General features: G+C 51.0%; 1 protein-coding gene across 7 annotated transcripts in view; it reads right to left on the bottom strand.

Annotated features, from left to right (window-relative positions):
- Positions 1 to 20,090, bottom strand: part of LRSAM1 (leucine rich repeat and sterile alpha motif containing 1) — a 41,159-nt gene that overhangs the window by 15,040 nt on the left and 6,029 nt on the right. For 6 of the 7 annotated variants that reach the window (XM_080819983.1, XM_080819982.1, XM_080819984.1 and 3 more), the window contains exons 7-16: positions 19,883 to 19,951; positions 18,103 to 18,187; positions 17,671 to 17,792; positions 13,828 to 13,918; positions 9,616 to 9,746; positions 4,680 to 4,709; positions 3,896 to 4,018; positions 3,515 to 3,654; positions 2,558 to 2,602; positions 860 to 930 (exon numbers count right to left, since the gene is read on the bottom strand). In XM_080819983.1, coding sequence (XP_080676109.1) covers positions 860 to 930; positions 2,558 to 2,602; positions 3,515 to 3,654; positions 3,896 to 4,018; positions 4,680 to 4,709; positions 9,616 to 9,746; positions 13,828 to 13,918; positions 17,671 to 17,792; positions 18,103 to 18,187; positions 19,883 to 19,951 — 907 coding nt within the window. Of the gene's footprint in view, positions 1 to 859; positions 931 to 2,557; positions 2,603 to 3,514; positions 3,655 to 3,895; positions 4,019 to 4,679; positions 4,710 to 9,615; positions 9,747 to 13,827; positions 13,919 to 17,670; positions 17,793 to 18,102; positions 18,188 to 19,882; positions 19,952 to 20,090 lie in introns of those variants that run through there. The other variant, XM_080819986.1, reaches the window with a different exon arrangement.

The raw sequence follows: 20,090 nt of genomic DNA, 5'->3' as shown, positions 1-20,090 counted from the left end.
AAAATCTTAAAAAAAAAAAGTACACGATCACTTCCGAAAAGCTATGCAATAAGGAAGTTTGAAAAGGTGAAAACAAAAGTCCTTGGTACTGACACTATTCCTAATCACTCAATTTATTAGTAAATATCCTTTTGGAGATGCAAACACAGTTTTTCTTTCTAAATGGTGGATAACAGGGACCTTAAAATAAGGACGTTAACAACACCTCATCAGGAGGGAGTGAGAGGAAGTGGTGTATGCACAGGGTTTGGCACAGGGCCTGGCGCACAGTATCCCGCAGTGCCCCACTCCAGTATCCAGGCTCGAGAGGACAGGGGCCAGCCAAGAAGAATTATTCCTTATTTTAAAAAAAGGAGGAACAGACTCCTGGATTTCCTTGGCACATGGCTCGATGCTCTCAGTGCTCAGGATCAGACAGGGAGCCCCTCCCGCCACCATCAAGTATGGACACAGTGTGGTGCCCCAGGACCACTTCTTGAGAATGGCAGGATAGGGAGCTCCCAGCAACACGGGAGGGGCCAACCACACCTCTTGATAACAGAAACCCTACAGCCTTTGTGAAGTGCTCACTCAGTGCCAGGCAGCACGGCATTTGACCCTCAAAATGACCCAAAATGAGAATTATTGTTCTCCCCATTTCACAGATAAAAAGACAGAGGCTCGGAAGAGTTAGGGACCAGTAATGGCCCTGAGGTCATATGGCTTGCTCTGGGGCGAGCCTGACCTCAGGGCCCTGCTGGACTTCACTGCCCCCTGTCGAGCCCACAGTACCTGACCTACAGGGAGAAGGTGGCCTCCCCCACCGACCCCCGAGTCAGACAAGCTCTGTTCCCAGGACCCTACACCCCTCCCCACTCACAGGCAATCTCACGTCTCCGCAGGTTCTCAGTCTCCTCCTGGGTTATGGACATCAACTGTTCCATCCTTATTCTAGGAACAAAAAATAGTAAAATCCAACCATTGACTAAGCAGAGGTAACATTTCTGACAGGGAATCCCATCAGAGCAACGCTGCCTTCTCGGGGGAAGTCCTCCTTGCCGCACCCACCCAGACAAGCTCCTGTCGCACCCCGCCCTGCCGCCGCGCCCCTGCTCACCTGCAGCCCTGCATCAAAACCTGAGCATTCCCTTTGGAAAACGGGCAGAGGACAGAAACGGCCACTTCACGGATGCTTAAATACAAGTGACCCGTAACCACCCAGAAAGAGGCTTCCATCACGAATAACCGGGAGGACAATCTCGCCTACAGGCTGGGGGGTGGGGAGCACTGAACCCCGGGGCAGCCTGAGAGGAGCAGGAACCGGCGAAGTGTCTTCTGGAAGGCAGAGCAGCAAGGCCCATCAGAGGGGCCTCTGAACATTTCCTTCACAAATATTCACGTGAACGCCTCCGGGCATGCTTAGGAGATAGTCACTAGAATAGTGCTGGTCGCTATGAAACTCCGGGAACTCAAATGTCACAGACGACTAATTCGGGTACAATCACACAGTAAATAGCCTACAGCTATTGGGAACAAGGCTGCTGGCGTGGAGATACAACCATGATACAGAAAACGAACGTTAAGAAGCTAACTGCGCAGCGGCTGTGTCCCCCCCCCCCCCCCCCCGTAAGCTAGTCCTCGTGGCGCAGACGGAACCTCTCTCCGAGGGGATATGCTTGGTTGAAAGCAGCATCTGAGCACCTCTGCCTCCAGCCCAGGCCCACGGGCTGCTCGAGCGAAGGTTGCACTGACACGCCCCGAGGCCCCACCCCGGGCACCCAAACAGGGAGAGGCCACTTGGTCCGCATGTGCCAGAAAAACCGGCCACAGCCGGGCTGGGCCCTCGACCGCTCCCAGCTCCCGCAGCACCACGGCTGGAGGGGCCAGGTGAGGGGGCCACCCTGCCGCTCTTCCCAAGCGGCCGGGGGGCCTGGAGGGCCGGCACAGGGACTGCAGTGAGGCCCACGCTGCTATTCTGGGATTCCTGGAAACCGGGAGGGATTCCGGATAATCCCGCAGGGGAGGGGAGTGAAGAGGGAAGAGGCAGGGGACGGGGGAAGGAGAAAGGGGGCTCTCCCCTCTCAGCTACCCTCTTTCCTAAAGAGGTGTGTCTTGATAAACCTGGAAACACAGAAAACACAACTGAAAAAACCCAAAAGATCACTGCCTCTCATTTCTGCCTCTCGGCAGTGTTTGGTACGCGCCACTCAGGGCGGCTCCTTGCGCCCTGAGCACAGATCCAGGCTGTGCCTTGAAGAAACCAGACACTGCTTCACTTTAATTCCAGCCTCTTCTTTTCTACTTTGCAACAGACTGTTTCCCTTAATGAGAAATGGATTTTTCTCTGATTTTTTAAACACTAGCCATAAAGTGGACATTACACGTTTTTATTTACGTCTCAGTTTTTCTCAGTGTTAATTAAACTTGCAGGCAGTGATTCTTTTTAATTCAACATTCCCTAAGGAGGTGAATCTCCTTACAGCTTTAGAAAGACTTTCTAGCATAATCCTTGAGAATCCCAAGACCTCTCCCCTGGCCCCAAGGCAGCATAGAGACAGTGCGGGAGCGAAACACTAACCTTTCATTTTCCAGCGACTTCAAGATCTCAGAGCTTTTCTTCTGCCTGTGGAACAAACCCGAAGCGTAAAGGGTCACCGCAGCTGTCACCAGCAGGCCTGTTCCCGACAGAACTGCCCCCCTGCGCTGCACTGGCTGCCCAGAGGGGGGTTAGGAACCGGCTGGGGTTCTCAGTCCAGAACCTTGGGGCTCTGTGTCCTTGGGCAGGGACTCAGCCACACCAAGCCCCAACTCATCTGCAAAATGGGATCCTCATAGGAAGAGCCTCCCGGAGTACTTGTAAAGAGTGAATGAGAGAGTATACACAAAGCGCCTGGCACGTAAGCAGCACCCGACACAGGGCAGCTATCTGGGATGCCTCGGTGGGGAGAGCACGCCGCTGGCACATGGCAGGCCTGCCGGCTCGCTCGGGCCCCGTGGAACTGCTGCGTGACGGAGTGAGTGAGAAGCCAGCGAGGCCTGGGAGCAACAAGGTCGCAGCAAAAGCCCGTTCTGGAGGCTTTCCACAAAAGCCCCCAACTAGAGTTTCTGGAGACCTCTATCTGGCTTCCTTTCCCGCCAAGCCCACCAAGACCGGCTCCTAGCAGCACCTACCCTAGACAGGATTTGATAAGGCAAATAGCAGTACGGCTGACCTCAGCCCAACAGGTCACCGGTACCTAAAATACAGGAGCAGGATACAATCTCAACTCTCTTATTAAACCCACTCATTTCACAGACCGGACCCTCGGGAGGCACGGGTCCAAGGACAAGCTACAGACCAGGTCAGGCCCGGCGCAGACTCTTTTTCCCTTCAGGCTGGTGCAAAAAGTGGCACCAAGGCCGGACCCTACCAACAAAAGCCTCAGGCAGGAGTTGAGACTGGAGACTGTAAGCGAGAGAGGGACCCCTGGCCTGGGCTCTTCAAAGGGTACCAACGTCAGGGAAGGTCCCTGGGTCTGGGGAGTGGACGCCTGACCTCTGGTTCTCCTGCAGCAGTTTCTGGATCCGGCTGGAGATGTTCTGCTCCGTCTGCTTCAGCTGTTCCTGTAGCCGCTGGCGCTCGGCGTCCAGGTAGCGCTGGCGCGCGCTCAAGCCCTGCTCCAGCCGGGACTGCTCCTGCAGAGGGACAGGCGGCCGGCCTGAGCTGGCAGCACGGGGCCCCGTCCTGCCAGGCCTTTCTGTGTCATCTTGGCCCGGGTCTTCCCCTCGCTAGGCCCCGGGGTGTCCATTACACGTGAGGACGCTGGGCTAGGTGTTCTTCCAGCGCCCCCCCCAGGCCCTGGAAGATCAAGGGAGAGCGCTTACCCCCACCGCCTCCCCGCAGCAGCGGGCCCACCCCACCTGGCCATTCACAGACCTCCTTGACCGTCTGAAGGATCTCGTCCTTCTGATTGTTGCTCTGCTGGAGGAGCTGGGCATGCTCTCGCTGCCCGAGTTCCAGACGCCGTTCAAACTCCAATTTCTCCAGCATCTTCTGTTCCTGCAAGAACATAGATCCTGGTGATGACTGGCAAGGCTCTGTGGTGTCAGGACCTGGGAGCAGGGTGAATCCACGCCTCAATTCCCAGTAGTGCGGGCTGCAGGTCTGAACACTGAGCAACACCCTCTAAGCCCAATGCCTCCCATTACCCACCACCCCTGCACCCTCTACCACCCCCCCCCGACCCTGCCGCAGGGCCCAACTGTAATAAAACACTGTTTACTGTCAGAGGCTAGGGGTTTGGAGTCTGGGGTCCCTGAGCCTCAGACTGCTCATCCGTGGTGGAGAAACCCTGCCGCCACTGAGGCTGTGTAAGGATGTGGCGAGGCAAGGTATCAAGAGAGAAACTTCAGTTTGCCCTCTAATTTGGAGACAAGAAGAACTCTTTCCCTCAAATCTTCTATCATAGATCTTTTTTTTTTATTTTTTAAAGATTTTATTTATTTGACAGAGATCACAAGTAGGCAGAGAGGCAGGCAGAGAGAGAAGGGAAGCAGGCTCCCTGCTGAGCAGAGAGCCCGACGCGGGGGCTCGATCCCAGGACCCTGAGATCATGACCTGAGCCGAAGGCAGAGGCTTAACCCACGGAGCCACCCAGGCGCCCCTATCATAGATCTTTGATAAAAACAAAAGTGGCCAAGGAGGATAGACATTTTCTTACCTTCCTCTTCTCATAGTCTGAGAACCTATTCTGGGGGGAAAAAAAAGACAGTGGTCAGGAGAAGGGGGCAGCAGTGGGATTCCCAGTCCGTGGCCAGAATCTTGGGGCAGCCAGACACAGGCTTCAGCCCCAAAGCACTGCATCGGAGTCGGGGGGCAGGTGGAGATGAGGGGGAAGGGTAGTCTGATAGAGGATCCCAGAGGGTTCCAGTGGACAGCAGGGAGAACCACCGGGCTTGGCACACTGTAGGAAGCTCTTCAGGGGGGTTCTAGGGGTGCAGCCCCAAGAAGGTGTGGTGCTCCACAAGGGGGACCAAGAAGTGGGATGTGTGGTTCCCTGTCCGTACAGTATACCCACAGTGCCCCCGAACTCCAGCTGTCCAAAACAAATGCACAAAGGGACACGTACAGGCTACTGCAGAACTGCTATAAAGAGTGACAACCCTGGCAACAGCTCATGGACTTGAGTAAGTCATGGTGACTCCATGCAGCGGGTCACACAGGGCAAAGGGGGGAGCTGCAGAGAAAGGAAGGGGCCTGCCACCTCCCACTCTGTGTGCAGCAGGATCCTGTTCTTGTAAGAACGGCAACAAAACTCAACTCAGAGTTTTATACCTGTTGAGATCGGCTCAGGAAGGAGATGCATTAACATTTTGTGATGATTACCTCCGGGGGTGGGATGGGGGGAGGGAGAGGAGGTGACATGCACTTAGTTTACATATTTCTGTATTGCTCAGACTGGTAACAAGGAGCATGAGTTCCTCTTGTAATTAAACATCAACAAACACACACAGCTATCTTTAAGTATTTTTAAATACTTAAATAAGTATTTTTTTAAGAGATTTTATTTGTTTATTTGACAGAGAGAGAGAGATCACAAGTAGGCAGAGAGGCAGGCAGAGAGAGAGGGGGAAGCAGGCTCTCTGCTGAGCAGAGAGCCCGATGCAGGGCTTGATCCCAGGACCCTGGGATCATGACCTGAGCTGAAGGCAGAGGCTTAACCCACTGAGCCACCCTTAAATAAGTATTTTAAGTATCTTTGTATTTAGTTATCCAGCTCGGAGGCCAGGATCAATCTGTCTGAGCTGGAAAAGCAGCATATTATAAGGAAATTGGGTTTGTCCTATGCAGAGATAGGAGTAAAATTTTAAAAATTAACTTAACTTTTAATTATACAGATAATATTGGAGTATATTCTCCTTATGAAAAATTTTAAAAACAGCTTATATGGTATCCATAGACCATTCCCCCAGCCTGATCCTGGTTCCCTCCAGCCCCCTGCCATGTAACTACCATTATCAGACCCAAGTACACACATTTACATATAATTTGTGCTTCTGGAAAATAGAGAAGATTTGTCTGTGTGTGCTCACATATAAATGTGTTTCAATGAAGGCAAAATTCACATTCTATAAAATTCATTCTTTTTAGTACGCAGTTCTAGTCATGTAATGGTCACTGTAATCAAGACAGAGAACCACTCTTTTACCTCCAAAATTCCCTCGTGCCCCTTTGTCATCAAACTGTCCTCCTACCCATCCTCCTGCCCCCTCCTCCCCCCAGTTAATGGCTATTGCTGATCTTTTTTCCTATATATTTGTTTCTTTTTTGTTTGTTTTCCTATATATTTGAACCTTCTTTCTGAACATAGAAGGGTACTATACTATCTCCACCGTGTTCTGCAGCCTGGCCTTTTCACCTATCCATCTGTCCTGTGATCCAAGTTTGGATAGATCTAGGGCATAGTAGGGACAGGACACAGCTGGCTCAGCCTTTGCCCACTGACAGACATTAAGGGGCCTTCCAATATTTCCCTACTGCAAATAAGGCAGCAAGGAACATTCTCGCAAATGTCTCCCTGGACAAGTGTCTCTCTCTGGGTATGTGCCGAGAATTGGGACTCCTGAATCATGGGCGATGGCCATAACCATTTAAATTTCTGACCCCTATTACCAGGTTATCTTCCGCAGTGGGAACACCAGTGTCCATTTCCCAAGAGCAATTGATGAGGCCACTGTTTCCCCACACTCTGGCCAAGAAATTATCAAAGTGACATTTGTGCCAATCTGAAGGAGGGAACAGTATTTTGTTGTTTTAGTTTACCGGTCTCTGATTACTAGGGGAATTGGGCATTTTTTTTCGTGTTTACCAATCATCTGTATTGTTTTTTGTTTAGGTTTTTACATAAGCTCTACAGCCAACATAGGGCTTGAGCCCACAACCCTGAGATCAAGAGTTAGGTGCTTTACTGACTGACCAGCCAGGTGCCCCTCATCTGTACTGGTTTATTCTGTAAAGTACCTGTTGACAGATCTTTGGCTTTTTTTTTTTTTTTTCCTCTGTGTTTTACTGCTTTGAAAGAGCTCTTTATATATTCAGCCTGCTAATCCTGCATCAGAAATGTTTGCTGCATTCTCCTCAAGGATTTTGATGGATTCCTTTCTCACACTGAGGTCCTTGAGGAGAACATAGGCAGCAACTTCTTTGACCTCAGCCACAGCAACTTCTTTCTAGGAACATCGCCAAAGGCAAGGGAAGCAAGAGCAAAAATGAACTATTGGGACTTCATCAAGATCAAAAACTTCTGCACAGCAAAGGAAACAGTCAACAAAACCAAAAGACAACTGACAGAATGGGAGAAGATATTTGCAAACGACATATCAGATAAAAGGCTAGTATCCAAAATCTATAAAGAACTTATCAAACTCAACACCCAAAGAACAAATAATCCAATCAAGAAAAGGGCAGAGAGGGGCACCTGGGTGGCTCAGTGGGTTAAAGCCTCTGCCTTCGGCTCAGGTCATGATCCCAGGGTCCTGGGATCGAGCCCCGCATCCGGCTCTCTGCTCAGCAGGGAGCCTGCTTCCTCCTCCCTCTCTGCCTGCCTCTCTGCCTACTTGTGATTTCTGTCTGTCAAATAAATAAATAATAAAAAAATCTTAAAAAAAAATTTAAAAAAAAAAAAGAAATGGGCAGAGGACATGAACAGATATTTCTGCAAAGAAGACATCCGGATAGCCAACACACACATGAAAAAGTGCTCTACATCACTCGGCATCAGGGAAATACAAATCAAAACCACAATGAGATACCACCTCACACCGGTCAGAATGGCTAAAATTAACAAGTCAGGAAATGACAGATGCTGGAGAGGATGTGGAGAAAGGGGACCCTCCTACACTGTGGGTGGGAATGCAAGCTGGTGCACCACTCTGGAAAATAGCATGGAGGTTCCTCAAAAAGTTGAAAATAGAGCTACCCTACAACCCAGCAATCACACTACTGGGTATTTACCCTAAAGATACAAATGTAGGGATCTGAAGGGGCACGTGCACCTGACTGTTTATAGCAGCAATGTCCACAATAGCCAAACTATGGAAAGAGCCTAGATGTCCATCAACAGATGAATGGATAAAAAGATGTGGTATATATATACAATGGAATACTATGCAGCCATCAAAAGAAATGGAATCTTGCCATTTGAGACGACATGGATGGAACTAGAGGGTATTATGTTTAGCAAAATAAGTCAATCAGAGAAAGACAATTATCATATGATCTCCCTGATATGAGGAAGTTGAGAGGCAACGTGGGGGGTTTGGGGGGGCAGGAAAAGAATAAGTGAAACAAGATGGGATCGGGAGGGAGACAAACAATAAGAGACTCTTCATCTCACAAAACAAACTGAGAGTTGCAGCGGGGAGAGGGGTATGGAGAGGGGGGTGGGGTTATGGACATTGGGAAAGGTATGTGCTACGGTGAGTGCTGTGAAGTGTGTAAATCTGGCGATTCACAGACCTGTACCCCTGAGGCTAATAATACATTATATGTTATTAAAAAATTAAAAAATTTTTAAAAATTAAGTACAATAACAAGATAAAAAACATAATTAAGTTAAAAAAAAAGAAATGTTTGCTGCAAATATTTCCTCAGAGTATAAATTGCCACGATTTCCCTGGATAGAGATCTTTCTCCTCTCTAGTTCTCACTGAGCTGCCAGAAGAAAGATAAAACTCCAAAGGCATGCGTGGTGGTATGTCCAACAGGGAAGGGGGGAGCACCAGGGAACAAGAGATTAATAAAAAGTCCTTGGAAGATAAGAAGCCAAACTTGGCAGTTGGTCCCCCTCGCCGCCGCCACCCCCCACCCCACCATCAGAGGCCTGTGGGCCCTCTGTGGGAGTGCAGGTGGGGACAGAGGTGGCTTCTCATTGGCTCCCATGTCAGGGCCTCCTGGCTGACGTGGCAAACTCTGACCGAGATTCCTCCTCGGTGCCCGTCCTAGGCTAGCTCACCCCTGGGACCAGGGAGGGCCGGCCCCTTGCTGTGCTGACACGTGTGCCTCCCTGACTTCTCCACAGAGCAGAGAACGTGACAGGCGTTCTGTACAGCAAGGGGCACCGAGGCAGGAAGTACTTGCTGAGAGACAGCAATGAACGACACAGACACGATCCCCACACTCACAAAGCTTTATCCAGCAGGAGAGAGACATAAATCATCTCCTGTGTAATTCTTCATTGACGGCCGTGATAAGTATTCCCAAGGAAACGTGGGGGCACCCGGAGAACATATAGCAGGGGACCTGACCCGGGTTGATGTGACAGGGAGAATTCTCAGAGGACATGGGATTTGGACACAACTGAAGGAGGAGGTGGAGTTAGCGAGAGGTGAGCCAGGAGAACTCCAGACTGGGAAGGGGGAGAGGGAAACTGCAAGTTCAAAGGTCCTGAAGGGTTCAGGGAGCAGAGAAGGGCCTGGTGCACCTGCTGTTTGGGGAGGTGGCGCAGGCTTGGAGAGCATCTCAGCACACTGGTCTGGACGGAGGTGAATTCTAGTTTGGTGGAGGAATGCAGGGCCTGCAGCTCTGAACACCCCTCCCAATGACCAAGTTCCCTGCACACACACCCCCACTCCTGTCAGGAGCTAGGTATGCCTTACCTGCCACTCCACCTCCTCCCTGCAGAGTCTGTCCGAGGGCCCGTCTGGGCTGTCCCGGGGGGTGTCGCCTCCATCCTGCTCCAGGACTGGCAGCAGGTACTGAGAAGGGGGGTAGTATTCCAGCCCTGACTCTGCAAGAGAGAACACAAGCTGATCAGGAGGGAGGGGACAGAACCGTCAGCTCCTGCAGCCTCTGACTTCCTCCCCAGTGTCCTGCCCCAGCTGCCTGGTCCCCTGCTCCCCTACCCCGGACTGAATAGAGCCCTCCGTCTTGCTCACTAGTCCTGATGTCAGGCCCCGGAACTTGGAAAGTACTCAAGAAGTGTCAGCTGAGTGAACAGACAGGCTGGCCAGCCGCCTCTTTATCATCCACGTGAGAATGAGGTGATGAGAAAAGCCTGGGGGAGATTAGTGGAGAAGCCTGATCCATCATCTCCTTGCCCAAACCCTGGGCAAGATGCCTGCCTTCTCTGGCCCTGGATATTCTTCTCCTGTATAACCTGACAGGGTTTGTACTCTTTACCCATTTTTGAGTGGGTTGCTTGCATTATTGTTGCTGATTTATAGGTACTCTTTATATATTGTAGCTAATAATCTCGGGTCCATAATATATAACTATCTTCTAGATGGTAACATTTTTAACTTTAATGATGGGATCCTTTTAAGTAAAGAACTTCAGACTTTAATATGGTCAAAATTGTCTTTTAAAAATATAAACGGTAGGGGCGCCTCAGTGGCTCAGTTCGTTAAGTGACTGCCTTCAGCTGGGTCATGATCCTGGAGTGTCAGGATCGAGTTCCACACTGGGCTCCCTGCTCGGCAAGGCATCTGCTTCTCCCTCTGATCTCCTCCTTCTAATGCTCTCTCTCTCTCTCAAATAAATAAATAAAATCTTTAAAAAAGTGAACATCATAAAAATATAAACAGTAAAAGAAATAAAAATGGCCAGTATGCATGTGAAAAAATATCCAAATAACCGAGAACATGACATTACGATAACAGTAGACTGCTTTGTTTATCCGTCAGAATAAATAAACTTAGAAGACCTTTAAAGGTCACACCAAATGTTATTTGTGTGAAGGAGAAAAGGGTCCTCTCAGAAGCTTCCGGCAGGAACCGAAACTGGTGCAGTTTCGATGCAGTGCACAGCGCTAAGTTCCTCTCACCCGCCAGCCCCATGGCAGCCTGTCCTCGAGGAACGCGCCCTTCCCCACCCCCATGCCAGAGGGGGTTGGGTTAACATGCTTGTGACAGTGGAAGACTGGAAATAAGCTCATGTTCACCATATGGGAGAGGCCACATCAGCTGCGGGCCACCACTATGTGACCTACTAGATAGAACTTTAAAACAAGGCAGATGCATCCATTGTGAACTAGGAAAAGGCCCAAGACCTATTCTTGAGTGAAAAAAGCAGTGCTCAGAATCACAGTAGTGCGCTATCTCTTGTGGGTTTTATTTTTTTTTAAAGATTTTATTTATTTATTTGACAGAGATCACAAGTAGGCAGAGAGGCAGGCAGAGAGAGAGAGGGAGGCAGGCTCCCTGCTAAGCAGAGAGCCCGATGTGGGGCTTGATCCCAGGACCCTGGGATCATGACCTGAGCCGAAGGCAGAGGCTTTAACCCACTGAGCCACCCAGGTGCCCCTCTCTTGTGGGTTTTAAAAAAGTGTTTTTAAAAAAACATTTTTAAAATGTTTTAAAACCCCAAAACTTTACATAAGTATGTTTACCTACTACACCGTGTAAATAAATTGAAGAATTATTTCTTAAGCTTCGTAGTAGGTATACCCACGTTCACTGCGTTATTCTTTGTCTTCTGTATACCTAGAAATTGCATAGCTGAAAAGTCTTTTTAAGGAAGATAAAGGGTTTGGGTGGGGGGGGATGGGTGGGAAAGGTGAAGGAGATTTAGAAGCTCCATTACAGTCATGAGGACGGAGTCATGTACAGAATTAAGTCCTGATGGGCACCTGGGTGGCTTAGTGGGTTAAAGCCTCTGCCTTCAGCTCAGGTTATGATCCCAGGTCCTGGGATCGAGCCCCGCATCGGCCTCTCTGCTCCACGGGGAGCCTGCTTCCTCCTCTCTCTCTCTGCCTACTTGTGATCTCTGTCAAATAAATAAACAAACAAACAAATAAATAAATAAAAGAATTAAGTCCTCATGTTGTACACCTGATGCTAAGATAACACCATGTTAATTACACTTGGAAGAATCTGCCTAGTTCGACCATTGGCCAGGGTACACATTAGAATCACCTGCTGCTTGAAGACTGCTTTGGTAGGTGTGTGGCCTGAGTATGTGTCATGGGATGTGTAACTTTTTTTTTTAACTGAAGTATCACCTTCATACAGAAAAGAGCAAAAAGTCTTCATGAATAGCAAGATGAATGCTTAAGAGGGAAATCACCCTTATAAGCAGGACTAGGTTTGGGGTGAGTGCTCGTGTGCTGATAAAAGCGTCCGGCTTTTCTCACAGCCCATCGTGTCTGCGAGGTTCACCGTGGCCCTGGCAGTTAACGCTGCTTTTGTTCTTTTTTAAAATTTACTTGACAGAGAGAGACAGTGAGAGAGAAACACAAGCAGGGGGAGTGGGAGAGGGAAAACAGGGTTCCCGCTGGGCAGGGAGCCTGACTTGGGGCTCGATCCCAGGACCCTGGGACCATGACCTGAGCGGAAGGCAGACCCTTAACGACTGAGCCACCCAGGCGCCCCCGGACTGCTTTTGCTATGTTTAAAGGCGGTGTCGTATTCACGTGTGAGTCTGAAACAGCGTGTTTACCCGTCCCACCACCAATGGGCACTTGGGGCGTGTCGGGTTTGGGCTGTTATGAACTGTGCTGCCGTCAGTATTTCTGTACTTGGCTTTCTGGCATATACTCAGACGCACTTTCCCTGGACACACACATAGGTGCAGAGTTGATGGGCCACAGGGTGTCTGAATGTTCAGCTTGAGATGGTAACAACAATTTTTGGAAACAGTCTCCGACTTCCACACCCCCACCCATGGTGGACGGGAGCCACTGTTCCACACGTTTACTAGTTCTTGTACTGACATTAATTGAGCCATTTTAGGGGGCATGATAGGACTGAACTGTCTCTGTGTAGTTTTAATGTGTTTTTTCCTATTGACCAAAAAGATGTTGAGCATTCTTTTCGGACACTCTAGGCCATCTGGAGAGTCTCTGTAAAATTCCAATTCAAGACTTCTGACAATGCCTTTTGCTTATACATCTTTTTATCTGCTAGAAACAGGTGCTTTGCTGGACATGCATGCATTGCAAATATCCTTTCCGACTTCATGGCTTGCCCTCTCTTTTCCCAAATGGTGTCTTTTTAATGTTAGGGAAATGTAATTTATTAACTTTTTATGGCTGGTGCTGTCTGTCTCCTATTGAAAGAAGAAATCAAGACTTTTTCCCCACGTGGATATTCAACTGATCTGGAATCATGTATTGAAAAGACTTTGCTTTCCTTTCTTGTTGCTTTGCAATGGCATCTCTGTCACCCACAGATCACATGGATGAGTCTTGGCTGTGTTCTACCAGTTCCCCAGGTGACAGGAGACCCTAATTAAGACAATCCGCCAGACAGGAGGTGGCCAGGTACTCTGCCCTCCCCTCTGGGCACCTGGACCAATGGTGGCCCTGGGTTTTAGCTGCACTGTCACTCCTCCAAGTCCAGTCCCCTGTGGCCTCGGTCCTGGATGACACCAATGACCTCCTAACTGGTCCCTGGCCTCCATGCTTGCTTTCTCCAGGCCCTTTTCCCCACAGGTGGCGTGAGCCCTCTCCTGTGTGACACCAGGCACCGATGGCCTCTCCAGCCTCCCACCCATCTCTCCTCCCTTTGTGTGGGTACCCAGACCCCCAGCCTCCTTGGCCCCACGCTTCCCACCGCTCTACCCTTCTAGGCCCTTCAACATGCCTCTGCTCCCACCAGCCACAGCCTCCTCTCCTTCCTAAGTCCCAAATGCCCTCAGATTTCGACCAAGACACTTTCTCGGACCTTCCCTGATGCCCCAACCTAACCAGTAACTCGATTTCCTGTGACCATCTGCTTTGCCTGTGTCTCTTGCCAGATCTGGAGAGTGCCGAGCAGGCGGGGACTGTGGCCTTCTCAGTCTCTGCCATGCCCCGAGTCTGGACTGGCACAGGGCTGCTGCTGGGACCATGCTCACTCGCTGAGCACAGGAGGCAGGGTGTCTGGCTTTACCTTTGCAGAGGAACTGCTGAATGGCCTGGGTGCCAGCACTGCACACCTCCTGGGGCGGGTAGACCATGGACGAGGCGTCGAGGCTCAGAGTCTGCAGACACAGGGGAACCTCTTTATACGTACTGTCAACACAATCCCAAAGCACCTGGTTTAGTTACGAGGCTGTGTTTACTGTCTCCTGTCTTGCTCCTGCAGCGTTCCCAGCACTTAAATAGTGTCTGGTGTGCAGCCAGCACGATTCGTGTTTTTGGAGAAAAACATAAAAAAGCGGGAAAAAAAGGAAATTGTAGGACAACATACAGAATAAGATTCCATGTTTGTTAAAAGAAATACTCCTATTCTCTCACATTAGTATACTTATAAAAAAAATTTGAAGGAATATACATCAAACTCAAAATGGTTTCCTCCAAAGGGTAGATTCTAGAGTACTTTCTATGTGAAATCGGAAATTTTTTAACAAAATGATTTCTTTTTTAAGATTTTATTTATTTGGGACGCCTGGGTGGCTCAGTTGGTTAAGCAGCTGCCTTCGGCTCAGGTCATGATCCCAACGTCCTGGGATCGAGTCCCGCATCCGGCTCCTTGCTCAGCAGGGAGCCTGCTTCTCCCTCTGCCTCTGCCTGCCACTCTGCCTGCCTGTGCTCGTTCGCTCTCTCTCCCTCTCTCTCTCTCTCTGTCAAATAAATAAATAAAATCTTTAAAAGATTTTATTTATTTATTTGTCAGACAGAGATCACAAGTAGGCAGAGAGGCAGGCAGAGAGAGAGGAGGAAGCAGGCTCCCCACTGAGCAGAGAGCCCGATGTGGGGCTCGATCCCAGGACCCTGAGATCATGACCCGAGCCGAAGGCAGAGGCTTTAACCCACTGAGCTACCCAGGCGCCCCACAATATGATTTTTTAACTAAGAAAAAAATCCCAATGTTGATACGGGCACACATGCATCTGCTTATGGGTTTATGAGGCCCAGGAAACAGGGACCTGGTTCGGAAAATGCCCACAAAGCCGTCCACAGTCATGCTGTAAGGTTGTCTGTTGTTTTTGTTTGTCTGTTTGTTTGTTGAATTGAGCCCTCCTGCCACCCGCTCACTTCTTTCCAGAGGCCTCCTGGGAAGCTACCTAAGCCCCTTCCAGGAGCCCATATCCTCTCTGCCTGGGACAGGCAGGCCCACCTTAGGGAAGGCCTGAGGCACCAGACCGGAAGTGGCTGAGTGGGAAAAGCAGCTCAGAAACCCGCCAGCCCTGGCCAGCGCAGCCCTTCTCCCTGGGGCGTCTGCTCTGGAGCACAGGATCCGACTGCCTGGGTCTGGGGAGCCTGAGAGCAGAAAACCCCACCCTGGGAGGCCTTACGTAAAGAATAGTCACCCACATTGGTCATGCTGGTCACCAACAGTAAAGTGTTCTGGGGCTGCACCAGTTTGGTGGCCAGTTTGGTGGCCACAAGCCATGTAGGGCCAGTTTGGTGGCCACAAGCCATGTAGGGCCACATAAGTTTACATTTTAACCGACTAAAATGAAAGTGAATTTAAAGCTCCGTTCCTCAGTGGCACCAGCCATGTTTCACGTGTACAACAGCCACAGGTGGCCGGCGGCTACTGCACGGGACACACAGATTGCGGGTGTCCCCACTATCGGCAGGAGCAGCAGCTGGACAGCGATGCATGTGGTCATTCGGCTCTGGTGTCAGACCCTAGTCTGACCAGTCCCGGCTGTGTGCCCTTGAACAGGACAGGTGACTTCCCGGAAGCTCAGCTCCGTCAGAGTTCAACAGGCATGCTATCACCCAGTGGCAGGGCTGTTCGATGGGTGATAGGAGATAACATTCGAGAAAGACCTTGGCCTTGACCAAGAATGGCCATTTATGGTTTCCTCCTGAACAAAGGAGCCACCAAGAAGCTCAAAAGCTTTTTTAAAGAGTGGATGGAAAGTACATCACTCTCAGAGCTCCTACCAGCTGACTTACAAGGGCTTCGGACTCAGCAACGCTGTGAGCTGTGCGCTCAGGCACAGCGGCCACTGAGCACGTGGGGCTTCATTTATTTCAATATAAACAGGGATGCTTGGGTGGCTCAGTCAGTTCAGTGTCTCACTCTTGATTTCAGCTCAGGTCATGATCTCAGGATGTGAGCTCGAGCCCTGCATGGGGCTCTGTGCTCAGTGGGGAGTCTGCTTCCCTCCCTCGTCCTTTGTCCCTTCCCCTGCTCATGTGCACATGAGCATCTCTCTCTCTAAAATAAGTAAATAAATCTTTAAAAAGACTGTACAAGTAACCACGTACTTCCTTGGTCATGCTAGTCACACTTCCCAGCGCTTGAGGGCCACATGTGGCTAGTGGCTACCGACTTGGGACAGCATAGTCACTGGACATTTCCATCACTGCAGAAAGTTCTGTTGGACAGCACTGTCTCTGCAGCCTGCTCAAGGAGAGGAGCTGACCATCCTGTCCCTTCTCAGGCTGGCTGCCACAGCAGCAGGGATCAGCCCTTGGGGTCAGCCCCCTGCCTTTGCTGTCTCCATGCTCACCCACCCACTTCTGATACAGATGCTGGTGCTCAGCATGCCTGAGAGGTAATTCACTGATGGCTCTGCAGAGGATTCTGGGATGCTGGCCAGACTGTGTCATTAGTCCCTGTTCCAGAAGGCTGAGCTGCACAGAGGTGAAGAGCATAGGCCCTCATTCGGGCTGCCTAGTTTTCAACCTCACTCCGCTGTCACTAGCTGTGCGGCCCCTGGGCAAGCTCCTTAAACTGTCCATGGCTCAGCTTCTTCACCTGCAAACGGGCCCAGCAGTGTCTGGCTTGCAGGGTTTTCCTGAAGATTCAGGGAACTGATGCAGGTTAAGCACCCAGCCTTGTAAGCACCAGATAAGGATGGGCCATCTCATCCTCAACTGTTAAGCGCCCCTGCCTTCCCTGAGCAGGCAGCCTACATCCATGTCTGTTAAGGCCTGGACTGTATACCCCCCCAAAACCACATACATGAAGTTCTAATCCTCTGCACCTCAGATGCCACTGTATTTGGATATAAGGTCTTTAGAGAGGTAAACAAGTTCAAAATGAAATCACCAGGCTGGGCCCTAATCCAGCATGACTGGTGTTCTTATAAGAAGAGGAATTTGGACCCAGGCCCATACAGAGGGAAGATGATGTGAGGACACATGGAGAAGACCGCCATCTACAAGCCAAGGAGAGAGGCCTTGGAAGCAACCAACCCTTGATCTTGAACTTCCAGCCTCCAGAGCCGTGAGAAAATAAATCTCTTGTTCAAGCCACTCGGCCTGTGGTACTTTGTTACCCTGGCAAACTGATACAGTGACCCAGGAAGGGCTTGTCCCCCCTCCCTGCTCTGATGAAACTCAATTTCTACACCTCCCAGTGAGGCTGCTCTCCCTGTCACGGAGTTCTGGGCTCTTCCCAATCTGGACCCTCCAGACACAGCAAGTGCCCACCACATCAGATGCCCCATTTTTCCCTTAACACACCTTGTGCTGTCCACTCTGCATTCTCCATACTCCCCCTGCACCCAAATGCCCCGCTACCCGGGTCTACTACTCTAAAGCGAGTTCTTCTCTCCAGACCCAGCTCAAATACCACATCTTTCACAAACTATCGACGCCACCAGAATTCAGTGTCCTGTCCTCACTCCATGAGCGTGTATTTCTGCCACCATCATGGCAGCAAGAGCCACATAATGACAACCGCGCGACATCGCTCTCTCTGGGAGCTCCCAGGAACTGAGCCTTGAGATTTCTGACAGCCCAGCACCCATGACCAGGGCAGGCATTCAGGAACGTGGGGGGACTGTGGCCCAGAGAGAACCCCAGGCAGGAACGGCTCCGCACTTACTTCCAGGGTTCGAACGTGCGCCAGCAGCTGTGGCAACTTCTGAATGTCGTTCTCACTGATGTCAAGAGTACGTAAGCTTCGAAGTTCCCCCACGGTGTCTGGAAGCTCCTTCAGCTTGTTATCTGGAGAGATCCCAATGGCACAGCTCAACCCCCAAAGCCCCTCCGCCAACTTCCTGCCTGACGCTGCCAGGACTCGGGGCACTTGGGTGCCTCCCTCTGACCCTGGGATGTGCGCAGGTCCTGAGACCTGAGGTTCCGGGAGAAAAAGCACAGGGGTCCAGTTTTGGTGACCTGGGTTCAAGTTCTTACTCTACCACTTATTAGCTGGGTGCCCTCATGCTCGGTGGTTCCCAGGAGGGCTCTGTGGATGCTGGCCGAGACAGCCCAGCACTGACTGAAAGTCACATGGACAGGGCGTTCCGGCCCCCACCTTTCACATTGAGGGTCTGGAGCTGGATCAGGTTCCCAATGGAACGCGGGAGATACGTCAGTTGATTCCTTTCCACGTTCAAGACCTAAGACAGAGGAAAAAATGACATGAGAACCCAGACGCAGAGAACAGTGTCTACCCCTGCTTCAGGCCAGGCAGCACCTGGGCACCACACACATCTTTTAACTCCCCTTGACAGCCCTGTGAGGAGGACACCGATTGTTATAATCCCAGGTGGGAGATGGGAACACAGGCTCAGAGTGAAGTCACGTGCCCAAGAGAGCAGAGCCAGACCTTGAACTGGTTCTTGCTGAGGACCCATCGTTTATGCAGACCACAGAATGCCCCATGATGGCCCCACAGTCCAGCAAGGAGGCAGCAGGGGAAAAGCAGGTTCAGGGACGTGGGGGAGGCAGCATGCGACAGGGCTCTAGGAATCTCAGTTTTGGGGGGAAGGAAGCTGAGCTGCATAAAGGCAGTGGGATCTGCCCAAGGTCTCAAGGCTGGCAGCTGGTGGTGCCCAGACGGGAAGGCAGGCTCGGCGGATTCCGCAGGCCACGCTCCCTCCCGGATGATGCACTGTGAGGGAAGCAAGGCCAAGAGGCTGGCACACTAAGTACTCATTAAACATTGACGCGATGGAAAGCTAAGCGATCATTAAAAATTATGCGGCAGATGAATATTTAATGAACCAAAAGATGGGTAGGAGTTATTGTCAGGTATCCAAAAGTTACAAAATGACGAATGCAACAATTCTATAAAAATACACATGTCTAAAAGGCCCCCAGAGATCCTACACCCGGGCATTCACTGTGGCTTCCTAAGGGGTGACAATTCCTACTGTTTTGCCCCATGTTCTTTGTGCCCTGGGGCTAGCGACAGGCCTCCCTCTGGACCTCAACTTTCTCATCTGTAAAATGCAACGATGTCACCCACATAGTAGGGCTGTCTGTTCCCCTCATTTCTTGGTCTCCTCCACGTTGGAGGCAGCGTGCAAGGTGGGGGTGCTGCCCTCCGAGGACTACATCTCAGTCAAATCAGTAAAACCTTCATTAGGAACTACGCACTGCCATTAGTGCTCCCACGGCAACAAGCCAGGCCTGAGACAGAGGCCCAGAGGGTGGATGTACTTTGACAAGGAGGCCGGGAGGATTCCGAGGGACTTCGGGGCTGAGAGAGGATGAGCTGCTCAGGCAGAGGTGGGGTCTGCATGGAGAGGCCCGCTGCGGTGGGGCAGAAAGGCCAGAAGGAGTTTAGGAACTGACCGCCGGGACAGGAGAGGACAGGAGAGGAGGCTGGGAAGTAGGCCGGCCCATCATACGGGGTGTGAGGGGCACAGTGAAGAGAAGGTATTTTAATCTAAGTGTGAACGAAAGCCGCTTCTTCCTCTGTGAAATGGGGCTAGTGTTAGCACCTGCCTGACAGGGAGGCTGCAGGAAACCAACAGATAATAGGAGGGAGAAGCTTAGCTCTGCGCGGGCATGCCGGGGGCTGCGACTTATCAGAAGTAGAAGGATGAGTCACAGTGCTGAATTCATCATTTCCTGCTTCCTCCCTTGTAGAAGCTCACGATGAAATCCCAAAAGCACATGCCAAAAATACGGTATCGAGACTCCCACAGCTCAGACTGCCATGGCCAGGGCCTCACGGAGCTTCCTGACGGGAAAGGGGCAGAGGGAGCTGGCACCAAGGGCGGCCCTGGCCGGAGCCCAGCCGGCACTCTCCAGGGCACTTTCTCACTTGCAGTCAGAGGCAGGTGTCCTGCGTCCTGCGGCCGTACCTGGAGGGCGGTCAGCTGCCCGATGTCGTCAGGAAGCGCTGACAGCTGATTATCGTGAAGATCCAGAACCTGCAGGAGGAAGACGAGCTTAGGGGTCACAACAGTCACCAAGGGAGAAAGCCCACACAGCTCAGACTCTGCCCGCCTCTGGTGTCGAAGCAACAGCAGCCCCTCCTCTCCAACTACGAGATCTTTCCATCTCAGCTCC

Source organism: Martes martes (genome assembly GCF_963455335.1).
Source record: "Martes martes genome assembly, chromosome: 12".
In the NCBI taxonomy this organism is placed as follows: domain Eukaryota; kingdom Metazoa; phylum Chordata; class Mammalia; order Carnivora; family Mustelidae; genus Martes; species Martes martes.
Note: the sequence above shows the minus strand (reverse complement) of the source record. Positions and strands in the feature narration are given on the sequence as shown.